General features: G+C 40.4%; 1 protein-coding gene across 4 annotated transcripts in view; it reads left to right on the forward strand.

Annotated features, from left to right (window-relative positions):
- The window catches only part of THSD7A (thrombospondin type 1 domain containing 7A), a 437038-nt gene that overhangs the window by 330635 nt on the left and 81923 nt on the right, over positions 1-24480 (forward strand). For all 4 annotated transcript variants that reach the window (XM_038392700.2, XM_038392699.2, XM_043509245.1 and 1 more), the window contains 3 exons: positions 418-521; positions 14452-14646; positions 18324-18587. In XM_038392700.2, coding sequence (XP_038248628.1) covers positions 418-521; positions 14452-14646; positions 18324-18587 — 563 coding nt within the window. The remainder of the gene's footprint in view (positions 1-417; positions 522-14451; positions 14647-18323; positions 18588-24480) is intronic.

The raw sequence follows: 24480 nt of genomic DNA on the forward strand, positions 1-24480 counted from the left end.
AGAGTTGATTTGTCTTCCATCCTAATAATATGTCTCTTCCAAAAAAGCCATCAAAACTGAACGTGTGGCTGATGAAGACGGTTGCTGGGTTCGGCTTTGATTATCCTAATTTTTGATCTTGTCCTGCCCCTTAATATGGAGCAGCTGATGAAGATGAGAATGAAAAACATCAATTTGGTGCTCTTCAACACCTGCTGAAGTTAACAGGAGCTATAAGCGGAGCACAGCAAAAAAAATGATGATAAGAAAGAAAACTCAACGTGCTTCATGCTGTTGTTAACTTTTGTTGTGGACAATCTGTGATAGGCTAATCATTTATTATTGTTTCTGGAGTAACCTATCATATTTTTCTCACTTACATTTTGACAGATATCATTTAGTTGTAGTGTTTCTAATTTATCCTTTTCCTTGTTGCAGGTGGAAGACCCACAAATGGCGCAGATGCCAACTGGTACCATGGTATGTTCGTCAGGACAGCCCAGGTGCCCATGAGACATGTGGCCCTGGACTACAAGCAAGAGGTGAGAGACTTTATTTCTATCCTTTATTTCCTAAGAGTCACTGGCTAAATTGGTAGGGAGGAAGAAGTAGTTGTACCTCTCCCACATTAAAGATTATCATTGCAGCCATAAAGAATAGAGACTTAATGTTTTATTAAAATAAATGAAAGCTATCAGGGGAAATTACTAGATTACCAGCCTGGCAGGACCTATCCCACACCAACCCCTGGAAAATATTTGTTCATAAAGTATCTGTTTTAAGTTTTTATTTAAATATTGTTACAGTGTGTGACTAAGGTTAATGCTCCTTCTTGTTCAACCATTCACACCTTTTTTTCCTTTGCCAAGAGAAAGAAGAATCTAAAATTTATTCTCATTATCTGAGCCAATTTTTCAAACATGGGTGTAGTAACTACACTCTCAAAAGCCTATGTTTTTAGACTTATAAATAGTTAGATGCTTACATACATACCTTCTCTGCATTGAAAATGCTGATTTGCTTGTACATATGTGGTGTTTTGCATGTACGCACACATTTTGGGGGCATGCCCATTATGCTTAGATCTGAGAATCTGGCTTCTATATGTCTTCCATATGATAGCAAAAAATTTTAGTAGCCAAAAGCCTGGTTTCAATGTCACCTGTTTTACCAAGAATTTTTTGTGATAACATCTTCACCTAAATGTGACTGCATTGCATAAGGAAAGATTTTTGAGGAGTATTCAATGAAATCAGTGTGAAAATTGTAATTGCAATTTCCACTTACTGTATTGCAATAATGGAATTATTCTGAATGACCAGTGAACCTTGAACTTCAGGATATTTTTCTCCCAGTCTCATAGACTAAGGCCAGAAGGGACCATCATGATCATCTAGTCTGACCTCCTGCACATTGCAGGATATTTTTCTGTTTTTTTTTTTAATGGAAACTCTGATCCATTATAACAGTATTGACTTAGTAGAATGCAGAGGAGTTTCCTGAGCAAGAGATGTTGCTGGCAGCATAAGTGAGGTGTTCTGGTTATTAGCTTACATGCAATGTCAAAGCAGGTAATGATATTTTTTTAGGTTTTCTGTAGAGTAAATCTTTACCTAGTAGCTTCTACAGATGATTCTAAAGATGTTACAGAAATGAATTTAAGGTATACTATGAAATGAATCCTGAAGATATTGCCTGCTAGTACAAAAATCTGCTGACTATGTGTAATTCTCCTGATGATATACCACTAGTCCAATCTATTTCTGGACCCCACAGCTTCTTGAGGCAACAATCAGATTATGCACCTAGAAAATAAGATTTCTCTCTTTGATGGCAGCAATACAGGATGATACAAAACGTTGCCTCCTTGTTTGTATTGTCATGGTAGAAACAACATCTAAATCTGCAGGATAGTTACAACTTTTGCTCATAATCAGTACTGTAGCCTGAAGCACACCCTAAATTATCCTAGCACACAGATTTTTTTATATACAATGCACCATGAGAGTTTTGCTGAGCTCTCCTTATATAGTGTCCTGTAACTCCATTTACATACTGTATATACACACACACACACACACACACACACACACACACACAGAGTAATACGTAGTTTTGGAAATACTATGGGCACATTTTTCAAATTTGGCATAACAGTGTTTCCCTGAAACACCACACCGAACTAGCAGGTTTTGAATGGTCTGAGAAAGGTTAAGTGCTTTCTGCAGACTCAGTTATGTCAGAGGCTTGTTACCCTATCCAGATATGAGTGGTGGGAGTGGTTCTCTGGAGAGAGAGAGAGAGAGAAGACTTAGGGTATGGGGGAACAGCAGCGATGAAAGAAGTGCCAGAGATCAAGCAAAAAAAAATTTTACATTTGTAACTGATGCAGCAAGCTCAGAAGTGCCAGAGCTATGAATTGCCAAGCCTAGAGGTGCCAGGGCTTAGCCCTGACAATCCCTGGCACAAATTAAGCACTGGAGAACAGCCTTGAGTTAGGACCTGTGGAGAAGGCTTGAGCTACAGTATATTAATGGAGCCAAACTCCAGGAAAGGGATGAGGTTTCATTCTACATAGTGCAAACTTAGCTTTAGAGCAGATTGGGAAAGACAGTTGTTCACTTTTGAGATGGGGGCCCAGTTCCCTCTCTGGGCTCTCAGATGGGTACTCTGAAATTGTCTGTGTGCTGACATGACCACCCAAATTTGGAAACTGAGTGTCCAGTTTAGGCAATGAAAGTTATGGCTGCTCAGCACATCTGAAAGTCAGGCCTGAGCCCAGTGTTGGCCTCTCCCTTTTAGGTAAATGACAAAACTGTGCATAGGGTGGGACCGTATCTATACTAGTCTCATTTCTTTTAATCGCTGGAGCATATACAATGCTAACTCGGATACAAGTTGATCAATCTATTTTCTGCCTCTGATTCAAATGGGGCTCAGGTGTGGTAGTTCTGAGAGCACTGCAGCTGGCAATCAGAAAAAAAAGAATAGGAATATGATAGAATTTGGTTTGGCTGTTGTTTACTTTTTCTAAAGTCAGCGTTATCAACTCAGTCCGAGAACATTACAAATGTTCTGTTTAGAGGATGGACTTGCTTGGAAACCTGTTTAGAAGTTTCACACAAGCAACTGTTAATTCTGTGATGTGAAGCTATATAAATTACACAGTAGGTTTTTTGTTGTTGTTGTTTTGGGGTTGGATTTTTTGTTTGTGTTTAGTGTGTATTCATATATGAACTATCACTGCATGAATTAATAATCTGCAAAATATTAATGCAGAACAGAGTAAAAATAACTCTTTTACTTACCAGCTCTGTAATATTAGCATGTGTACTATATTCTAACAGGAATGGGAAAGACTAATTTGAGGCTTTTCTGCCTGGCAATGAACTATTTGGCAAATTTGAGCAAAATCAGATCAGCTTTTCTAGAGGCATTAGAGAGTGAAATAAATAGACTTTTCCATTATTTGAACCCCTCTACAGCCAAAATGGCTGGGAAATGGAAGTTGAACATTTGTACACAAATAGCCCAATTTGTGCAGAAGTATCTTTGTGCATTCTGGAGAAAATTGGTGTAGTTTTAACTGAGTTTTGTACCTCTGAAAATTGCATACTGAGTATGCACAGTGCATGTTTTTCATGAGTTTCTTATAGGGTGATAGTCACTTCTTTTGTCCAGAAGGTTAACATATACATCACTTAAGTTTTAATTTTAGCCTTGAAAATAGGGCTTAAGTGGAACTTAAGTGGTTCTTAAGTGCACAGGAGTAAATTTCATGCCAAGTGTGCAGCTAAGGAATGCTGCACTATACACAAACATCTAGCTAATTTGGCTTTGTACGGGAAACTGTTGCCCATGTTTGAATGGACTCAAGCAAGAGCTCCACTGGAGACGTTGGTTCTGTCCCTATTGACTTGGTGAGTTATGTATGTCAAGGAGAGCTGCTGTACATGCTGCTTGGTGTGCAGGCAAAGAGCCACAGGTTCCCCAAGTTGTAAAAAGATTATCTTAGAATTACTGTAGTATGTGATCATTTAGTTAGACCATTTCATAACGCACATGCATGAAGGGGCAGAGGTACTGTTTTGCAAGGAATCTTACCTTTAAGCACTCAAATCAGGAAAAGCTGCACCTTCAAATTTAAGATCCTCTTAGTGTAATATTTGTTTATATGAGTTTACAGTACAATTACCGATTTCATCATAGATATTTTGGATCGTGTATTTAAAGATGCCCAAATGCTTGTTGTTTTCACTTTGCATGGTGTGTGTGTGTGTGTGTGTGTGTGTGTGTGTGTGTGTGTGTGTGTAAAGATATATCCTCTTGGTGGAAAAAAAATTCCCATCTGTGAATAAATGAGACTTTAAGATGGATATTTGTTCTTAGTATTAAATAGTTTCTAACACTTGGCATGAGTGTTACATTTCGTCATCCTTTGGCTGCTCTGTGATAATTTCCCTATTATAGTGCTATGCAGTGATCATCATACAGAAGCAATCTCAGCAATTTAGTTGCCTGTGGATCTTACTTTTATTTTGTATTCCTATTCAGTAGAACAAGTAATTCTCGTTTTTCCAATTTACAAGAACCATCCTCAATTCTGAATTTCTTCATTTGCACTGTTAGGAGATGATGTTTTCCAATATTATTAGAACTGTCCTACTCTGGCCTTCATTGCCTACACACACAGTCAGTGTCAAATACAATTTAGCACCAATGGTGTCAAAGCCAAAGGAACACATGCCACAGAATGGACAGGTCCCACTTATACAGATTCATTACCAGTTTCTTTCACACAAGACATTCTGTACTATTTGTACAGTGAACACACTTTAGTCAGACAAAGTAATTAAATCTGGAAGGAAAAATGGGGAGAGGGATCATTAAAAACGAGTGGAGAGAAGGCTGGTCGTGACAGTCCACAGGTGCAGTTAGAATGACCTTGCCTAATATTGTAACCCTAATATTAATTTTTCAGCTATTTTATTACATTGGGCTTGGTTGACAGTAAAGGTAAGAGGGTGAATCATAATGTTAGGAGCATGATTCATCCTTCAAGACAGTTCTGCTTCTAGCTGTCCTGTATAATGAATCTTTTATTACAAATCATGTCAGTGTAAATGAACATGTCACAATTTTAGAGCTCAAGTTTGGTGTGGAGGAAAGACAAGAAGTGGCTTTTTTATTTTGTTAACAAAATTGCTTTTCTTTCAACATATATTTTAAGAGAAAAAATAATGAACTTCAGTGTCATATAAAATGATGGACTGATGTTCCTAACTAAAATCAAACATAGTGCAGGCTTGGCTTCCCTTGATACAGAAGTTCCAAAGCGTTTCATTCCTGACCTGCAAAATAATTGATATTTTGGTCATGGGCTGTGTACACATACCCAGAGCAAGGGCTCAGATCAGCCGAGCAGCATGTTCAACACTCCAGAGTTACCCCAAAAGAGGGAGTAGCACCCACCAGCCTTTTGGGGAAAAGCAAATGAAAAGTTTATGTGAAGATTTTGCTTCTCTTGTTTAGCTCATCAGAAGCCTCTGGCTCTTTAAAATGACAAATTGAAGGGATTAAATTGGACTAAGACTATTTGTTGTTCTGCCACCAGCTTGCTTGGTGATCTTGGGCTAGTCACATCACCTCTCTGGGTCTCAGTTTCCCATCTGTAAAATGAGGATAGGGATGTAAAGTTCTTTGAGATACACTGATTAAAATCTAGGTCCTTTGAGTATTACTTAGGCACAGTAGCGTATCAGCTGTAAACTAAGGTAAGGATTCAGCTGTCTGGCCACAAACTCCTATCAACAAATATTTCTCTGTCTGTTAAAAAAAAATAACCTAGGAAATTAAATGAGAAGAAACCTTATTAACATATAGTTAAGGTTGCCCAGTGATAGCTCGTACCCTTCTAGAACCTCAAGTTCAGCAAAACTCGAACTTCTGAAAACCAGGAAATACAGAGATAAGGTAAATGCCCACCAACCTCAACTCTTCTCTCTTTGAACACTGCCCCAATATGCCCATAACACACACACTCTCACTCTTCCTTTTCACTGTAATGGACAGGTGCCACTTGCACTATGCTCAGTGAGCCTACTCCCCCGACATAATACTGCACTTGTAAAATTTAATGTTGTTTCATACTCTTCTATAACCTCATCACACTTGCCCACAAGATACCACCTACACCTACACTTTCCCCTCCCCATCATTAAATCCACAGACTGGTTTCATATCCCACCACACCACTGACAATACCCATGTCAAGTAGACTCGAGTGTCCTGGTAATGACCCAACCTACACAATTCTGTAATGAAATGATGCAGACTGGAACCTCAAGGTACCTATGCACCTCCTTCCTTTGATAACACAAATAGGAGGACAGGGCTCAGACCCAGATCTTCTCATATCACAATCACAGCTCTTCCATTTACTCCTCCACCATTCAGTACAGCTACTCCTAAGACAGAGAATGCAGCTAGAGTGAATGTATATAATTCCCAGTGACTATTGTCAACCCCAGTGGGGGCTGAGTTAAGATTGCACCATTTGTTTACCTTAATTCTGTATTTCCTGCCTTTCTGAAGCTTGAGTTTTTCTGAATAAGAGATCACTGGGCAACCTTAACTCTGAATTAACAATATTTTTGTCATTTAATAACTATACGAATGAAAGTCCTTTGTAAAGCAAAGGGACCCCAAAGCTGTTTCCTTTATAAACTTTTAAAATATATTTTTATGCTGCTTGGCCGTTGCGGCTTAAGTAATTCAGTAAAAAATAAACAAACAAACATGGAAGGAAACAAAAATGGTATTTTGTTTTTACCTACACATAACAACAGACTTACTGAAATACAGCATTCGTATTTAATTACAACAACAACAACAAAACATATTAGCTTATGGCCCCTTGTGGCTTAGTTCAAGTGACACTATCAGACAGATCTTTAATTACATCAAACATCAAGGTCCCTTGTCTAGAAAATTTAGAGTGCAGTTTATTTCACACTTCTCTTCTGGGAGATGATAATTGTTAAATAGGGAAACAGTTTCTTAAGTGAATTGTATCCACTTTACATTTGATTTTTCTGTTAACTGTATTCTCGTGTTTTATGTGTACACTTCACAATCACTTGTGTTCAATCCAGTAACAGAATAAGCACAACGCTTCCTCTCACTGCTAATGTGTATAATCAATTTGATGTGGGTGGGTCGGATTGATTATTAGTCAGGCACTGAAAGCCTTTATAGGAGTTGAAAACATTGCTTGTGATGAAGGTTGATCATAGATCTCAGCTGGCATTTATAGAGTATAATTAAAGAGCCATGGGCTTGGTCAGATGTGCTGAACATCTGAAGCTCCCTTTGAATTGAACTAGAGCTGTGGATGCCCAAATTAGACCCTATGTGGAAAAAATGTGAATGACAGTCTAACAACTTCTTAAATACTTAAAGAAATACAAAAGTGCAGCTGGACATGGATTATTACTTGGACAAGGTACCATGTCTATAAATTACACAGTTGTCAACACCATTTATTGTCAGCAGCAGAAAAACTAACCATTAAATCAGTAGTGTAACACAGTACAATTGAATCAAAAGCCAGTCACTTGGACCTAGTGGCATGGAATGGTGCGTTGTTATGGACGCTGGGAGAGTCAATGTCAGGAGCAGATTCAGTATCACACCTACATTGTATATTGTATTGTCATGGGGCTGAAATCTTTAGTTTTCAAGGATGAAGCTTTCTCCTACTGTGGTTGCTTCAGTGCACAACTGACAGCTGATCCTTGAAAAAGAAGAGGTATTAGTCCAGAGGGAGCCTCTCATCTCTGTCTGCCAGATAACAGTTAGATGCACAAACAACATAAGATTCTGAAAGAGGGTGTGACAGGCTGGAGACGTCTGTTAGAAAAGTCATGTTTAATAGCCGAGAGAGTTGATTTTAGAAAAACTGCACCCATACTGGTGAAACTGCCGTCCCCAATGAACAGGGTGTAGGGCCAGACAGAAACCACTTTTCTAGATGGGCAGATTCATCTTTGAAATGCAGTCTCTGAGGTGGTTTGTTAAGCCTTTGAAAGGTAGCTGTTAAAGGTCATTGTGTGATGTCAACTGGTCATCTCTTAAGCCTCAGCTAGAAGAAGTCTAGGGCATGCCTGCGTCTCTCACAGGTGTGAAAAATGAGAGACATAGTTAAAGCTGACCTAACACATGGTGCAGACAGCACTAGGCCAACAGAAGAATAAACTACCACCTCTTGGGGCGGTGGATTGCCTACAGTAACAGGAGAACCCTTCCCATCACTCTAGTATGTCTTTACACTGAAGCACTACATGACCTTTACACTTAAAATGCTAGGTTTCAGAGTAGCAGTAGTGTTAGTCTGTATTCGCAAAAAGAAAAGGAGTACTTGTGGCACCTTAGAGACTAACAAATTGATTAGAGCATAAGCTTTCGTGAGCTACAGCTCACTTCATCGGATGCATTAAATGCTTAAAATGCTGCATATGCTCAGCTGTACGGATACAGCTGTGATGCTGTAGTGCTTTATTGGAGACTCCCTATGCTGATGTCAGCATAGATAATCCACCTCCCTGAGAGGTAGTAGCTATATCAACCAGAGAAGCGCTCCCACCAACATAGCACTGTCTACACCGGGGGGTTAGGTCAGTATAACTACATCACTCAGGGGTGTGGATTTTTCACAGCACTGAGTGATGTAGTTATACCGATGTAAGCCTGTAGTATAGACCAATCCAGAGAAAACGGCAAGTCCAAGCAAGCCCATATGGTGGGGGTAGGTAACTGGGGAAGTCTGATTTGAAGAATAGGAATGACTTGAGTGCTCTCGATGATGAGAGCTATGTCTGGGAAGATGGCAGCAGAGAAGAGGGATCTCTGGATGCTGTGAGAGAGACATGCTCCCTCTATTTATCTGTCTTTTAGGACAGTATGAGAGCTTGAACTTTGACATTGGGATGAGAGCCATTAATCACTTCTTGGAACATCATAAGCATTTGTGACAGGTTTCAGAGTAGAAGCCATGTTAGTCTGTATTCCCAAAAAAGAAAAGGAGTACTTGTGGCACCTTAGAGACTAACAAATTTATTTGAGCATAAGCTTTTGTGAGCTACAGCTCACTTCATCCGACACATTCAGTGGAAAATACAGTGGGGAGATTTATATACGTAGAGAACATGAAACAATGGGTGTTACCATACACACTGTAATGAGAGTGATAACTTAAGGTGAGCTATTACCAGCAGGAGAGCAAGGGGAAAAAATCTTTTGTGGTGATAATCAAGGTGGGCCATTTCCAGCAGTTGACAAGAACGTCTGAGGAACAGTGGGGGTTGGGCGGAGGAATAAACATGGGGAAATAGTTTTACTTTGTGTAATGACCCATCAAAAGCCAGTTGGAGAACACTTCAATCTCTTTGGTCACTTGATTACAGACCTAAAAGTTGCAATTCTTCAACAAAAAAACTTCAAAAACAGACTCCAATGAGAGACTGTTGAACTGGAATTAATTTGCAAACTGGATACAATAACTTAGGCTTGAATAGAGACTGGGAGTGGATGGGTCATTACACAAACTAAAACTATTTACCCGTGTTTATTCTCCTGCCCACCCCCCACTGTTCCTCAGACGTTCTTGTTAACTGCTGGAAATGGCCCACCTTGATTATCACTACAAAAGGTCCCCTCCCCAGCTCTCCTTCTGGTAATAGCTCACCTTATCTGATCACTCTCGTTACAGTGTATATGGTAACACCCATTGTTTCATGTTCTCTGTGTATATAAAATCTCTCTACTGTATTTTCCACTGAATGCATCCGATGAGTGAGCTGTAGCTCACGAAAGCTTATGCTCAAATAAATTTGTTAGTCTCTAAGGTGCCACAGGTACTCCTTTTCTATAAGCATTTGTGTTCCTTTTCTGTAACTGAGACTGTCTTGCCTAGTTTAACATTTGCAAAGTGTAAACGTAGATGTGGTAAGCAACCTGTTTCTTTTTGTTTTTACTCCATTTTCTTTCTGTTTTTAACAAACCTTGTTCCGATTAAGAAATCTGCCTTTGTGTGCGGTGAAGGTTCATCTAGTCTTTCCTCAAGGAGAAAAGACAACCTGTAAACTCAAAAGAGACGCATAGGAGGAGAAAGAGGTTCTGAATCCTAAACCCCTCCTAACTTTCACCTCGATCAATAAAGCATGGACAGAAATGTTAACTTCCTGTGAGGCATGTTACAAAAGGTGGTGATGAGCAAATGCCTGGAGAGACACCAAAGGACCAAGGAAGAGATAAGCATTCGTGGGAGGGTTAGGTAAAAATGGCTAAAGGAACAGCACTGGAATAGTAAGCAAATTCAGGAACTAGCCCGATAGCTCAAATTCATAACCCAAATCTGACAAGAAACAAAACCTCATCAACTTCACACTGTTTCATTCAAAGAGGAAAATGGTGTGTGTGAGAGAGACAACTAAGTGCATCAAAAATGAGCAAACTAATGCCTGAAAAAGCAGAGGGTAATCCTTGGATAGCATAAAAGTCAGCAGACAACTAGTCAGCGCAGCTCAGAGCAGTACTGAGTCTGTTTATGTCAAGAGTGGTTGTTTCAATCCCCCAGCTGAGCCAAGGATCAAGGGGAATTGTAAAGGTTGCTTACAGCAGCTTTTCATTATTATTCTCCTCTGTTTCCCCTGAAGCAGCACCATGCAGAAGCTAAGTGAAGCTTAAGATTCAACCCCTTTTTTTTTCATTTAGGGCCTTCTAATAATATTTTAAGGTAGTACTGAATTATCAGTCAGAAACCGCAATTTTATTGTAAAGTCTCAGGAAAAATAAAACAACACCACTCCTAAATTTAAATTAAAAACAAAATACACGTAATTTATAGAGATACAAATTTCTAGTTTTATAGTTAAGGGCATTTTAAATATAGTGTATTGTTTCTTTTGTAAGCCATCTTACCAAAGCAGTACTCTGATTTCTTGTTGTTGTTGTTTTTGTTTTTTAAGAATCTAAAGATATTTAAGGCAAGACTGAATGGTTTATTTTCCAAATGTTTATTCCTTCCTTTTCTTCTTGAAGGAACTAGTTTTTCGTAGATACTTTTACTGCTTTAGAAACGTTGCACCTAAACCTATTTATGGTTCCCCATCAGCGGCTGAACATAATTATGCCATACTTTGTGCAGCATAATTGAGGGGTTTTTTCAGTTCACAGTCCAGTAAAACCATTGTTGTCAGTAGCATAAAAACACTGCTGCTGAATTATTCATTAAAATGTAATATAAAGCTTTGTTATTTTTTCACGTTTTTAGTGGACTGTATTCTGTTTATATGCTATGTTACTACTATCAATTGGTAACCCAAATTACTTTTGCAGTTGTGAGTTATTGTGCCATACTGTGTGCTGTCATAAACCGAGAAACATTAATGTGCCATTGTTCCCATTGAAAACAACACGACTACAAGTTTTCAATAGAATTAACTTGTAATAATACTGGAATTATCTTGGGATAAAAGGAAGTAAAATGTATTTTATTATGGTACTGTATTTAGACTAATGCAATAATTCTATCAAAAATAATAGTAAATAGGGTATGAAGGATGTTTGCATGTGATATAACTGTTTAAATTCAGGTGGAAAAGGTAGTGATAAAGAAGTAGCATTCAACAATTCTGAAAAGGAGGTTCAGTGGGGAGATTATATATAAAGTTGCCATATATACTAGTGTTCATGGGATAGACCTGGTTTTCAATATCATGTCCTGGTGTCCCAGGAACTTCTTTTTGGGACATCTGAAATTTCCCTTTTTTCCCCCACATGTAATTAATCAAAACAATACAGATTTTATAAGTACAAAATGTTAGTTCCAACGTACTGTTACTCTGCTGTAAAATGTTTGTACACCCATCTCATTCTCATCACGCAGCTAATGTGTTTTACCCCAACCATTGTTCAAAGTTGTCGTAAATTGTCAGGCAATGATTTTACGATCTCTGTCTGAGAAGTCAATGACTCATTCTAATCACTCCAAACTTTGCAGCTCTCAGAATCGGAACACAGAGCTGGATCTTTACTTTGTGTTTATCCTTCTCAGTAATATGTTGTATTGAAACCCATATTCAAACTTCACAGTTTTCAATGGGTGGGATCCTACAAGGGTCCCCCAATGTGACCCCACAGGCAGAGGTGCTGGAAAATTTTTATACAGGGGGCCATTGAACCAGACTGTAAACCCTGTATATAATGGAAACTATTTCAAGCCAAAGGGTGTGGCAGCACCTTCAGTTCCAGCACCTGTGCCCATTGGCATGGGTAGCAGGTATCATAGGCAGGGATAGGCTTCCCAAACAGCCTAGCGTGGCCTTGCCCACACTCCACCCCAAAGCCAGACACCCTCCTGTGGTTCCCAGAGCACTATGCCCTGGTTGATTGGCCCAAGCTGGCTGGGGCTGGCTGGCCTGCCTCCCACAGGGACTCAGGGCAGCTGGTACTGGGGCTGTGCCCCTCGAGCTCTGGGACTGGCCACCCCACCTGGCTGCCAGGAGCCCCAGGGCTGGGAGCACTGCTGCCCAGCGCACCAGGGCTGGCGCACCTCCTGGAGCACTGGGGCTGGGGCCTCACCCCGGCCGCCTGGCGCGGGGCCGGGGCCGCAGGGATGTGTGTGGTCTGGGCTCCTGTGGGGGAGGGAGGGTGAAAGGGGGGCAGATGGAGAGGAGCAGGGCCTTGGGCACAAGGGGAGTGGCCAGGGGTTAGCCTCCTCCAACGGTCGGGTTACTGGCCATCCATGCCCATAGGGATTGATTCTTGGCCCTACGCTATTAAACATTTTTATCAACGACCTTGAAGAAAACATAAAATCATCACTGATGAAGTTTGCAGACAACACAAAAATTGCGGGAGTGGTAAATAATGAAGAGGACAGGTCATAGATATAGAGTGATCTGGATTGCTTCGAAAGCTGGGCACAAACAAACGTATTTTGACATTGCGGAATTTAAATGTGTTCAGGAACAACAAATGTAGGCCGTACTTACAGAATGGAGAACTCTATCCTGAGAAGCAGTGACTCAGAAAAAGATTTGAGGGTCATGGTGGATAATCAGCTGAACATAAGCTCCCAGTTTGGCATTGTAGCCAAAATTGTGAATGCAATCCTGAGATGCATAAACAGTGGAATTTCGAGTAGGAGTTAGAGAGTTTCTTTTACCTCTATATTTGGCACTCATGCGACTGCTGCTGGAGTATTGTGTACTGTTCTGTGCTCATAATTCAAGAAGAATGGGATGTTGATTTTTAACACATGGAGTAATTAACCATTGGAACAACTTACAAAGGGACATGGTGTATTCTCCATCCTGACAATTTTTAAATCAATATTGGATGTTTTTCTAAAAGCTCTGCTCTAGCAATTATTTTGGGGAAGTTCTATTACCCTGTGTTATACAGGAGGTCAGACTAGATGATCACAGTGGTGTCTTCTGGTCTTGGAATACGTGAATTCTGTTCATGTTCTTATATTGCACAACTCTGTGGTATCTAAGTTTGGGTCCATCTCGAAAGGAAATGTCTAACATAATTTGATTATGTGAAAATCTCTGAGGGGTGGCAATTCCTAACAGGATTTACTGCTATAATATTATATCACAGTGGAGGTTACCTTTTAATATTGTATTGTCGGTAAACATCAATAAAGAAATAATTTAAATAGAGTAAAGTATCCCAGAAATTTCAGATCTACACATTTAGCTGTAATGTATAAACATCTGTAAATATTAGGCCATTGTGTTACACATAGCTGTTCTGGGTTTTATCTATGATATAGTAGCAGAATGTTGTCTGACCTACTGTATGAAATGTGGGCATTCCTGGCTAATTGCTATATTATAGATCTCAATCTTTAGGCTCTCAATCTTTCCAAACTATAGTACCCCTTTCAGGAGTCAGATTCTCTTGCATGCCCTCAAGTTTCACCTTACTTAAAAATTACTCACTTTACAAAATTAGACATAAAAATACAAAAGTGTCACAGTACACTATTACTGAAAAATTGCTTAAGTTCTCACTTTTAATTATAATTAATATAATATAAATAATTTATAATTTATACATTTATAATTTATAAATTTATAAATAATATAAATTTTATTTAATTATAATTTATATAATTATAAAGTAAATCAATTTTAAAATATAAATATTGTACTTACATTTCAGTGTACAGTAGATACAGCAGTATAAACAAGTCATATGAAATTTTAGTTTATTCTGACTTCACCAGTGCTTTTTATATAGCCTGCTGTAAAACTAGGCAAATATTTAGATGAGTTGATGTACCCCCGGCAACACCTCTGCATACCCCTTGGGGTACATGTACCCTGATTGAGAACCACTGTTATAGACTAGATACAAGCCTGACAGCTCTTTATAAACGCCAAACTTATTTGTTTCCAGCAATTACTTGTCGCAGACAAGATGGAGGACCCGCTGACATCAGTGAGTGCCTTAAATATGCAGGCCCTTTGCCAACATTAACACAGGCCTGCCAAATTCCTTGCCAAGATGACTGTCAGTTCACAATCTGGTCAAAGTTTTCTTCCTGCAATGGGGACTGTGGAGCAGTCAGGACAAGAAAGCGCTCTCTTGTTGGTAAGAGTCAACGGGTTACTGAAACATTGTTTATTATTAGCTACTATTTATTTTATTTTAAACTTATACAGTGCCCGTCCGTCTGAAGGATACCCAAATGCACACATCATTGACAAGCAGGCAGCTCTGGGGTCCAGGGCAACAACCAAGCAGATAATTGGCATGCACTACACAATACTGCAGGGTCTCGGGGGGGGAAAATATCAGTAAAGGACACTACAGCAAACTCTAGGTCATAAGAAAACTAACATGGGATTACAGATGAAGTCATGGTCTCTTCTTTAAGACTGATACACAATAAACTGCATAGTAGACCATTTATCATTCTGAAGGGCTGAGTCAACACTACCTGTGATTCCACAGAGTTGAAATATTTAAAGCAATGTGGTCCAGGCGCATGGAAGTCAATGGCAGTCCTTCCATGAACTTTTATTCAGCCCCTAAATTAGGGGTGGGCAAACTTTTTGACCCGAGGGCCACATCTAGGTGGGGAAATTGCTTGCAGGGCTGGGGCAGGGGGTTGGGGTGCAGGGGCAAAGTACAGGGTGTGGGAGGGGGTGCAGTGTGCAGGAAGGGGTTCAGGGCAAGGGCTTGGGGGAGAGGAAGGGTGCAGGATGTATGAGGGGGCTCTGGGAAGAGGGTTAGAGTGTGGGGGGTGTGGAGTGCAGGAGGGGGCTTAGGTCAAGGGGTTGAGGTACAGGAGGGGTGCGGGATGCGGCAGGGGAATCAGGGCAGGGAGTTGGTATGCAGGAAGGGTGTAGGCTGCGGCAGGTCTCAGGGCAGGGGGTTGGAGTGCAGGGGGCTCAGGACAGGTAGTTGAGGTGCAGGAGGGGGTGCTTAGGGCAGGGAGTTGGAGGGCAGGGTGCAGGAGGGGTTCAGGCTCCAGCCCGGTGCTGCTTATCTAGAGCGGATCCGGGGTGGCAGCGGCACATGCTGGAGCCAGGGTTGGCTCCCTGCTGGCCCCAGCCCTGCGCCACGCCACACCTCACCGCTCCAGGAAGCGGCCGGCATCATGTCCCTGCGGCCCGTAGGGGGGGGGGGGCGTAGAGGGCTCTGCGTGTTTCCCTCGCTGTGGGTACCTCCTCCGAAGCTCCCATTGGCTGTGGTACCCCATTCCTGGCCAATGGGAGCTTTGGGGGAGGTACCCACAGGCAAGAGCTGCATGCGGAGCTCTCTGCCCCCTTTCTCCAGGGGCTGCAGGGACGTGGTGTGGTTGCTTTCCGGAGCGGTGCAGAACCTGCGGCGGTGGCAATCCCGCGGGCTGGATCCAAAGCCCCAAGGGGCCGGATCCAGCCAGCGGGCCGTAGTTTGCCCACCCCTGCCCTAAATCAACCTCTCCAGCCAAAATGGGCATAATCATTGAATTATTGACCATTTTCCGAAAGGTAATTCTAGAGCCTGTCTCCAAATGTCTCAATTGTCACAGATCTGCTGTCATTATTGTTTACTATTTTCACTGCATTAGTGCCCAAAGGTTGTCACGGGAGTCGATGCCCCAGTGTGCTATGCACAGAACAAACATAAGGTAAATCACAAAAACAACGAGGAGTTCGGTGGCACCTTAAAGACTAACAGATTTATTTGGGCATAAGCTTTCATAGATAAAAAGCCCACTTCTTCAGATGCTTGGAGTCTCCAGGCATCTGAAGAAGTGGATTTTTTACCCACAAAAGCTTAAGCACAAATACATCTGTTAGTCTTTAAGGTGCCACCAAACTCCTCATTGTTTTTGTGGGTTCAGACTAACACAGCTACCCCTCTGATATAAGGTAAATCAGAGTCCTTGGGGGTTGTTAGCCCAGCAAAAATTGGAGGTTTTTCTGGTTATTGCAGATGGTTACAAAATGTTTTTCATGAACATTTTTACAAACACTTTTTCCTGCTTTTTGTTGAAATTTCATTGTGGCTAAAAATTTGCACAAACATTAACTAATCAGTCATCATAACAGCCCAGTTAGGTAGGTAAGGAGTACTCTATTCATTGTTAGGTGGGGAAACTAAAGAGAAAAGGTTAAATGACTGATTTAATTCCCTGGATGGAGTCAATGTCAATGCTTGAGTCTTAATACACACAGTCATGTGTTTAATCCATTACATCAAGCTTTCTATTATGTTATCAAGTAATCCCCTTTCGTGGCTGGAAACCACATTCTCTACCCCATGGTGGAGCTAGCTAAGCTGGAAATCACTAAGCCCGAAGTGAGGGTGCTCAATAGCAACCTAGGCACCAGCACCCCCTGTTGTGATAGGAACAATACAAAATCAGAAGGCCTACAGCCATGGGTCCCAAAAAGCCACGCGTGGGTGGCTGTAGGAGGGACTGTGAATAACTCTCAATCTTCAGGAAGACTGAAGGGACCTTCTTAAAATTCTAGAGAACAATTTACATTAGTGTTACTTCCACAAAGAAAATGGCTAGAAATTTACCTTAAAGCCAGAAACAAGAAAAACAGAACTGGCAACCAGCCTTGGCATTGAGAGGCCCCTGTGGATCTCCCTATGCCAAGTTTAGCTACTCAGACTTGATGCTGAGGGGATGGTTTGGCCTTGGTGAATCAATTTTATACTGCAATTTATCCAACCCAATCTGAAGAGCTGAGAACAAAGGGCCTAATTATTCTTGGGGAAAAGATGAGGAGAAAGAGGGATTAACACTTACATTTTCAGTATGAAGTTGCCAAATGAGAAATCCCCTTACTACAGTACATTGTCCCTGTTCTACACTAAAACAGTATTTAGTGTAATTACTAAGAGTGCTATAATGTCCTGCCTAGTGCTTTTATGGTTTCATTTTCTGTAAGTAACATGTTTGAAAGACGAGGAAAATAGTGCAGCGCATTCATGTATATTATCATCTAATTGACAGATAATTACATTACAAAATGATTTTGCCAAGGCTCTTTAGTTTCTAAAAATGGGACAATCAAATGAGATATGAGAGCAAATAACAAGAAATTAAACAAAAACAAACTTTACAGAGAAGATTAAAAAATGGAAATAGGAGAAAATGGATGGCTAAGTAGTTGGGGAGAATAAAGGAGTTGCTAGAAGAGATTTGAAAAAATACAGCAATGTTCTGGAATTAATCAAAAGAAGGAGCTTATTCCATCAGAGGGCTAGAAGAGTGATTCTTAACTAATGCTGCAATAACATGATAAAATTTGAGGATTTTGATCATTTGAAATGGTGTAACAGAAGCAGACAATGGCTTTTTCTCTCTTGATGCCAAAAGAATTTTTTAAAAACTCAGAAAAACCACCTTGCACATTATCCATGGAATGAGTATGACATAATAACTATTAAATTGCACAACATTGATGGATTGGGGTGAGCGGGAGGGAGGCAGCCTATTTTCAGTGGCAAAAATTTTCAAACTCAGATATTTCAAGCTAAGTATTTTAAAATTATAAATTTAAATAGTTGACTTCATTTTCAAAGACAGTGAAAACAGCAAGAACTGTAGATGCATAGCACCTTTGAAAATCAGGCCAATTTCTTACGTGATAAAGTATGAATTTGGGTGCCTAACTTTAGGCACCACCGGATCTGAACAATTTGGCCTTAAGTTATGTGCTCCTTGGAGATTTTTTGCACAGTTATAGATCATTAAATAAAATTACCTGCTTGTGTGTACAGTGATATAAAGAACTTTCTGAACGATTATTTTCTCCCTCCAGGAAAAAGTAAGAAGCGGGACAAATGCAAAAATTCCCAGTTGTATCCTCTGATCGAGACTCAGTATTGTCCTTGTGACAAGTACAATGCTCAACCTGTGGGGAACTGGTCAGACTGCATTTTACCAGAGGGCAAAGTGGAAGTATTACTCGGAATGAAAGTACAAGGAGATATCAAGGAATGTGGGCAAGGCTATCGTTACCAGGCCATGGCATGCTATGATCAAAACAGTCGGCTTGTGGAAACAGCACGATGCAACAGTCATGGTATTTAGAGACATCTTTTTTTTTCTTCCCTCCTCATTTGTTTGTTGTTTTCTTGAAATGTAAGTCTTGAGACTCTGTTGGTCATAGGTATAGACAGAATTAGGAAATGAATATTTATTCGTTTGACAGAGTACAGGAAACTGCTGTGGAACATGTAATGTTGTACCAGAGGTATCTCCTAACCAAACATACATTGAGTAAAACTCAATGACCTGAGAAAACTCTTTCTGACTCATAAAGTAACTAAGATTCCAGGATTAGTGACTGATACAATACAGGTTTCAGAGTAGCAGTAGTGTTAGTCTGTATTCGCAAAAAGAAAAGGAGTACTTGTGGCACCTTAGAGACTAACAAATTTATTTGAGCATAAGCTTTTGTAAGCTACAGCTCATTAATGCATCTGATGAAGTGAGCTGTAGCTCACGAAAGCTTATGCTCAAATAAATTTGTTAGTCTCTAAGGTGCCAAAAGTACTCCTTTTCTTGTTACAATACAGTAAAACCTCCGAGTTATGAACACATCGGGAATGGAGATAACTCTGAACAAAATGTTATGGTTGTTCTTTCCAAAGTTTACAACTGAAACACTGAATTAATACAGCTTTGAAATTTTACTATGCAAAAGAAAAATACTGCTTTTAACCATTTTAATTTAAATGAACCAAGCACAGAAACAGTTTCCTTACCTTGTCAAATCTTTTTTAAACTTTCCCTTTATATTTTAGTAGTTTATATTTAACACAGTACTGTACTGTATTTGCTTTTTTTTTTTTTTTTATCCCTGCTGCTGCCTGATTGCGTACTTTCGGTTCCAAATGAGGTGTGCGGTTGACCGGTCAGTTCGTAATTCTGGTTTCATAACTCTGAGGTTACTGTGTAATGTTTACAAGAAAATTTATGCTGAATTACCAGATATCGGTTGGGCTTTATCTGATATAGTCAAGTATATATTAAAAGTTTGCCAATTTCATTTTATGTACAACTGCAACTTTAATTTGCATTGAGAAATGTTTACAAAGGACCAAATTCTCAACAAATAAGACCTGGTGCAAAAGTGGTCTGCAAAGAATGGAATTATTTCCCCTGACTGCAGAGCCTTAAAATAGTAGTAATCTCTTAAAGAGCAAAATCCTCTATCCACTTCCCTTCACAGGGAGTTTATCGGGTGGTTATGCATAACTGTGCATCCACTAGCCACACCATACACTGCTCCTTTTTCTCACATATCTCATTGTCACAGACAGAGCATTCTAAGGCACAGACTTCCTGTATCCTGCTTGCTTTGCACATTGCCCATGGATTCTTATACACTTGAATGTGTGGCGAGGGCAGGATTTGTTCCATAATGGTTGCTGGCTTAGGGTCTGCACATATGTAGTGTTGCGGCCAGATCCTGAGCTGGTGTAAATCAGACTACATGACTTCAGTGGAGCTATGCTGATTTACATTGGCTAAAGAGTAACTTTGTTCTACATTTAAGTGTGGGATTATATACATTCTAGTGATAGAAATCCCACAGAATGAATGTCATTATAGCATTTCATTCCAATGTCAACATTGGTTGAGCTTATGCCGTGTATTCTGGTTTGTACAGTAGAAATCAGATATCAGAAATATCGTATATTTAATTACTGAAAATAGTCAATCAACAAAATTAAATGAGTGAAAGGGATTATAATTATTTGTATGTCTTCCTCTGTCAAACCTATGATAAATTATAAATTCACCCATGATAAATTATAAACTCCTATGTCAGGCAGAAATGTGGCAAACGCAGATGCTTGAGCTTTGTGGGTTCTGAGTGCTTTTAATTCTCTTTGAATTAAAAAGGAGTTGAGAGCACTTGGCACTTTACTGGAATCACTCAGCTTCTCATCACATTAGGCCAATTATCTGAATGTTTCTGTCTGTTTATTAAGGAGGGAGAGAAGTAGTGTTTAATTCACCATGAAGCCATCTTTAGAAAATTATAAAATTGAGACTTAACCTCAGTGCAATTCTTCCATTTTCTACTTTGTTACTGATGTGTTAGGTCACGTTTTTAATTTGTTGTGGCTGTTATGCATAGCAAGTCACTAGTTGATGATTTATTTTCATCATCATCTGTGACCCTGCAAAAGACTTTCACAGATTTGTGTGTTTATTTCTGATCTGTTAATTAGAGCGGAGAAAGCTTGAAAAACCCATCCTAAGAAGTAGGTATTCTTAAAACATAAAAAAACCTCTGAGCCTTTAGAGACCTTATTCACTGTTAAGTATAAAACAATAAAAGATCTTGATTCTAGGAGAAGCCAGAGGGATCTAATGCCAATCACTGAATTGAAGGATGGATACTGTCAAGTTGTCTGTAAACTGTTAAAAAGGAGAATTTGCACAGGATGCAGGAGTTATTCTGTAATCTGTAGATGCAATGAATGCTGGGAAACATGATTGATATAACTGGCAAAGAAAGGGACAGAATAGGATGGTATTCAACTGTCTCTAGTGAAGGGAAAGGTCCCAATCCTGCACTTGCAGAAATCAGGGCCTGCTGCTCAGGTGCAAAAGGGGAAGCTAGCTCAAAACCTTATGCACTAGCAAGTGCTGGAAGTGAGGCTCTTTGATTAATCTTGGTACAGACCAGGAATAACTCTTTGTCCTTTACTATATTTGGGTGAAGTGGGGGCAGGATTGGACTGTAAATCAGCCTACCACTGATTCCCCTCCATACACCACCCACACTCCTTTGCCCGTATGCCTGGGAAAACACAGAACATGTGGCTATGCGCCCTGCCTCTGTTGCTCATACTTTCTCTTCCCTCTTCTTCTCTCTGTGCTTCACAGTGCGTGTAAGACCAGGGCCCAAAATATTCTTATTGGGACACTCTCATCTCGAATTTTTAGAAATTGACTCGTTTTAGACATTTTCATTTTCTAGTAGTGCAGCATGTCAGTAGCATGGGCAGAGGTTTGGGATTTTTTAATGTTTACACTTGTTTTATTGTTTCCTTGTTCTTTTAAAGGGCTTTTTGGTAGTTGATTGTGAGTCAATTAAGCCCAAGAGGCACAATAACAAATGAACTAAGATCATCTTCTCTTTTGCCCCTACTGCCCCTTCTCTTTGTGCACTTACTGCCTACCAGCCTCTTCCTTTTCATGGGCCCTGGAAGCAGTAGCAGGGGTGCTTGCACTTTTACCCACCCTTCCCAGGTATATCTGCTTCCTGGGACAACTCCGTGTTCTCCAAATGTGAAGTTTCCCACTCAGTCTCAGCAGCAGCTTCTCATAGGAATCCTTCCTTGTCCCTGCCTACTTCATCCCCATTTGGGCAGTAGCTATTCACTGGGACTTGTCCATGGTTCTGGGGAGTAAAGACAAACCCTTTCTTTCCCCCACTCTCCCCTGGTTGGGCTGCAGATTCTCTGCAGGATTCTATGAATCAAGATCTCTGTTCAGGTCCATTCCGACCCACATTCTTCATAGCCAGGCTACAGCTGCTCCCTGGGACTCCTCCATGATCCCAGGGAGGGACAATCACACTCCCACTCTCTTAGCCTATAAAGTTCTCTGCAGTGGGAAGTGTTCCCCTTCTAATACTCCTCCATGAGTGTGTGGAGCTCTGGAGTAGGCCTGGGAGGGTGCAGGTCGGGAGAAGGAAGTCCTCACAAGGGAGTGAAGACATCTCTTTCCTTCTTCCTCACCTTGAGCCTGCTGCCCACTGGTCCCTGGGAACTATGAAAGTGTTCCAGAGAGAGCATATCTGATCACACCCTTCCTGTTTCCATTACCCCAGTTCCTGTGCTAGCAGAACGGGCCTTTGCTACCCCATGCTGACATTATCTCCTAACAACATGCAAAGGCCATCTAGGGACTTAGGTGGGGGAGCCCCATCTAACAGCACCCGGATCACAGAACCTGTTACTTCTCTGCTCCTCTTATCCCCACATTTAAAATCAACAGTAGCTTTCTTGCTGCCTCTGGAGAGGAGCATGCATGTGAGCCCCCCGACCAGTGTACCATAGTGATCATGCTAGTGCAGGAGTCAGGAAGTGAAAATGACTCTCAATGAAATAATGAAACTGACTATTCCTAGTGTGCTGTCGAATGCACAGAGTAATATACTGAGGTTCAAATATTTTTCTCTGGCTTCCTTTAGTTATGATAATTGTAGGGGATTATTTGTAAATATAGTTGGCTAAAAAGAATTATCCAGAGATGTGATATTTCAAGTTGACAGTGGCTCTTTAAAATGAAAAATGCCTTAGTAAGTCTTTTGGCATCTGTGACAAAGTAGGAAATATCTGTATTTTTAATAAATATGATGTATTTGCTTATGATGGATTTCTTTCTATGGAGTTAGATCAAAATGGGTTGTTAGAGGAAAATCAAGTAGGAAAGATAAAACAATGCCCAAAAAAGAAGCATCCCAAAAAACACACAAACATAAAAGCCAGATTTATAGCAGTGAAGAGGCGACTTCTGGCCTCAATCCTGATAACACAGCTGTTTTGCCAATGCTGAGAAGAGAAGAATAAGACATCAGAGGACACCCCCCCAGTCTAGAAAAGGGTGAGGTTGACTGAGTGGCCAGAGGCTGTGCAGAGAGTGTCTGTGGAAGCTGCGAAGCTGGCCAGGAATCACAGACAAACTAAACTGTCCTGCTTGCAGCATGCTCTCTGTTTCTCCCAGCCAGACGGCTGGGTTAGCTTGGCTGAGGGGTACTAATAAAAGCTTGCAATGAAAGATTTTATTGTTCTTTACCCCTTGCTCTGTGTATTTTGTATCTCTGGAGGGATGAATGGTTTTGAAGATGCTCCTTCTGAGTCACTTTAATCAGCTTGCTGGTCACAGGTCCCCGGAGTGAAAGGGTTTAGAGCTGCCAAATGCAGTTGGACCTGACATGTTCACACAGTAGAGAAACAAGGACGACTGCAACCCAGAGATCCAGTCTGAAAGTGGTTGGACTGCATGGTTCTTCCCAGAGTGAAGTTCAGTAAGCCAGGCCTGTCTCTTACAGGGGTGCACTCAAGAGGGACTTAAAAGGAGTCTAAGATGCAGTTCACTCCGTAACCTTGACAGCAACAATTTGGGATCTCATGCTTGGCCTTCGTACTCTCATCTTTCAGTCAAAATAAAGTAAGCTGTGAAGTTTCTGTCTGGTACCATTAGATTCATGCTCAGAGGATTTGATCATTGTGTTGTAGACTTCAATTTTGAACTGACATTGCTGAGCATTCATTGCTTTTAATTTAAGAAGCTATATCTACCTTGGTAGCACAGGAACAGCAACAGCATCGCTTGGATAAAAATATCTCAAGGTCTATAATATTTATTGTTCCTCTTGGTATCCACATCACATTACAAATTCATTGTACATTAATGCAGGAAGATGGAACAGCTTAATAGGAATATGTGGTCTACTTATCAGCTTTCATGGTTGGGCCATGTATCTTCAAGTCTTTTACATGGTGGTTTCATTAATTTGATTTTGGTCCCCTTAAGTTTTGTTAATTACTTTTAATAACAATAATTTGCACATATAAATAATGCCCTTCATCCAAGAATCTGAAAGTATTTTTCAAACTTTAAGAGTGACAGAACCCACTTAGAGGTAAAAGCTGCTCTCCAAGCTATGCATGCACCATTTTCTGATTCTTCCTGGTTTCTTGAATAAATGTGGTTCCTCATCAACACAGCTGCCATCCTATTCTGGTGAAAAAATATATAATATAGGATTTTTTAAAACAGTTCAGTGCTTAAGAAAGGTTCCAGTTTGATAATCCTAGAGACGCCTCTGTGCTTTGAATATGAAGTGTTATGTAATGCTAAGTACTCTGAAAAACCCGGTCCTATGCATCTCATGTTGGACACCCAAAATTAGTGCATACTTTTGACCTTAATTTCACTGTGCCTAT

Source organism: Dermochelys coriacea, chromosome 2 (assembly GCF_009764565.3).
Source record: "Dermochelys coriacea isolate rDerCor1 chromosome 2, rDerCor1.pri.v4, whole genome shotgun sequence".
In the NCBI taxonomy this organism is placed as follows: Eukaryota; Metazoa; Chordata; order Testudines; family Dermochelyidae; genus Dermochelys; species Dermochelys coriacea.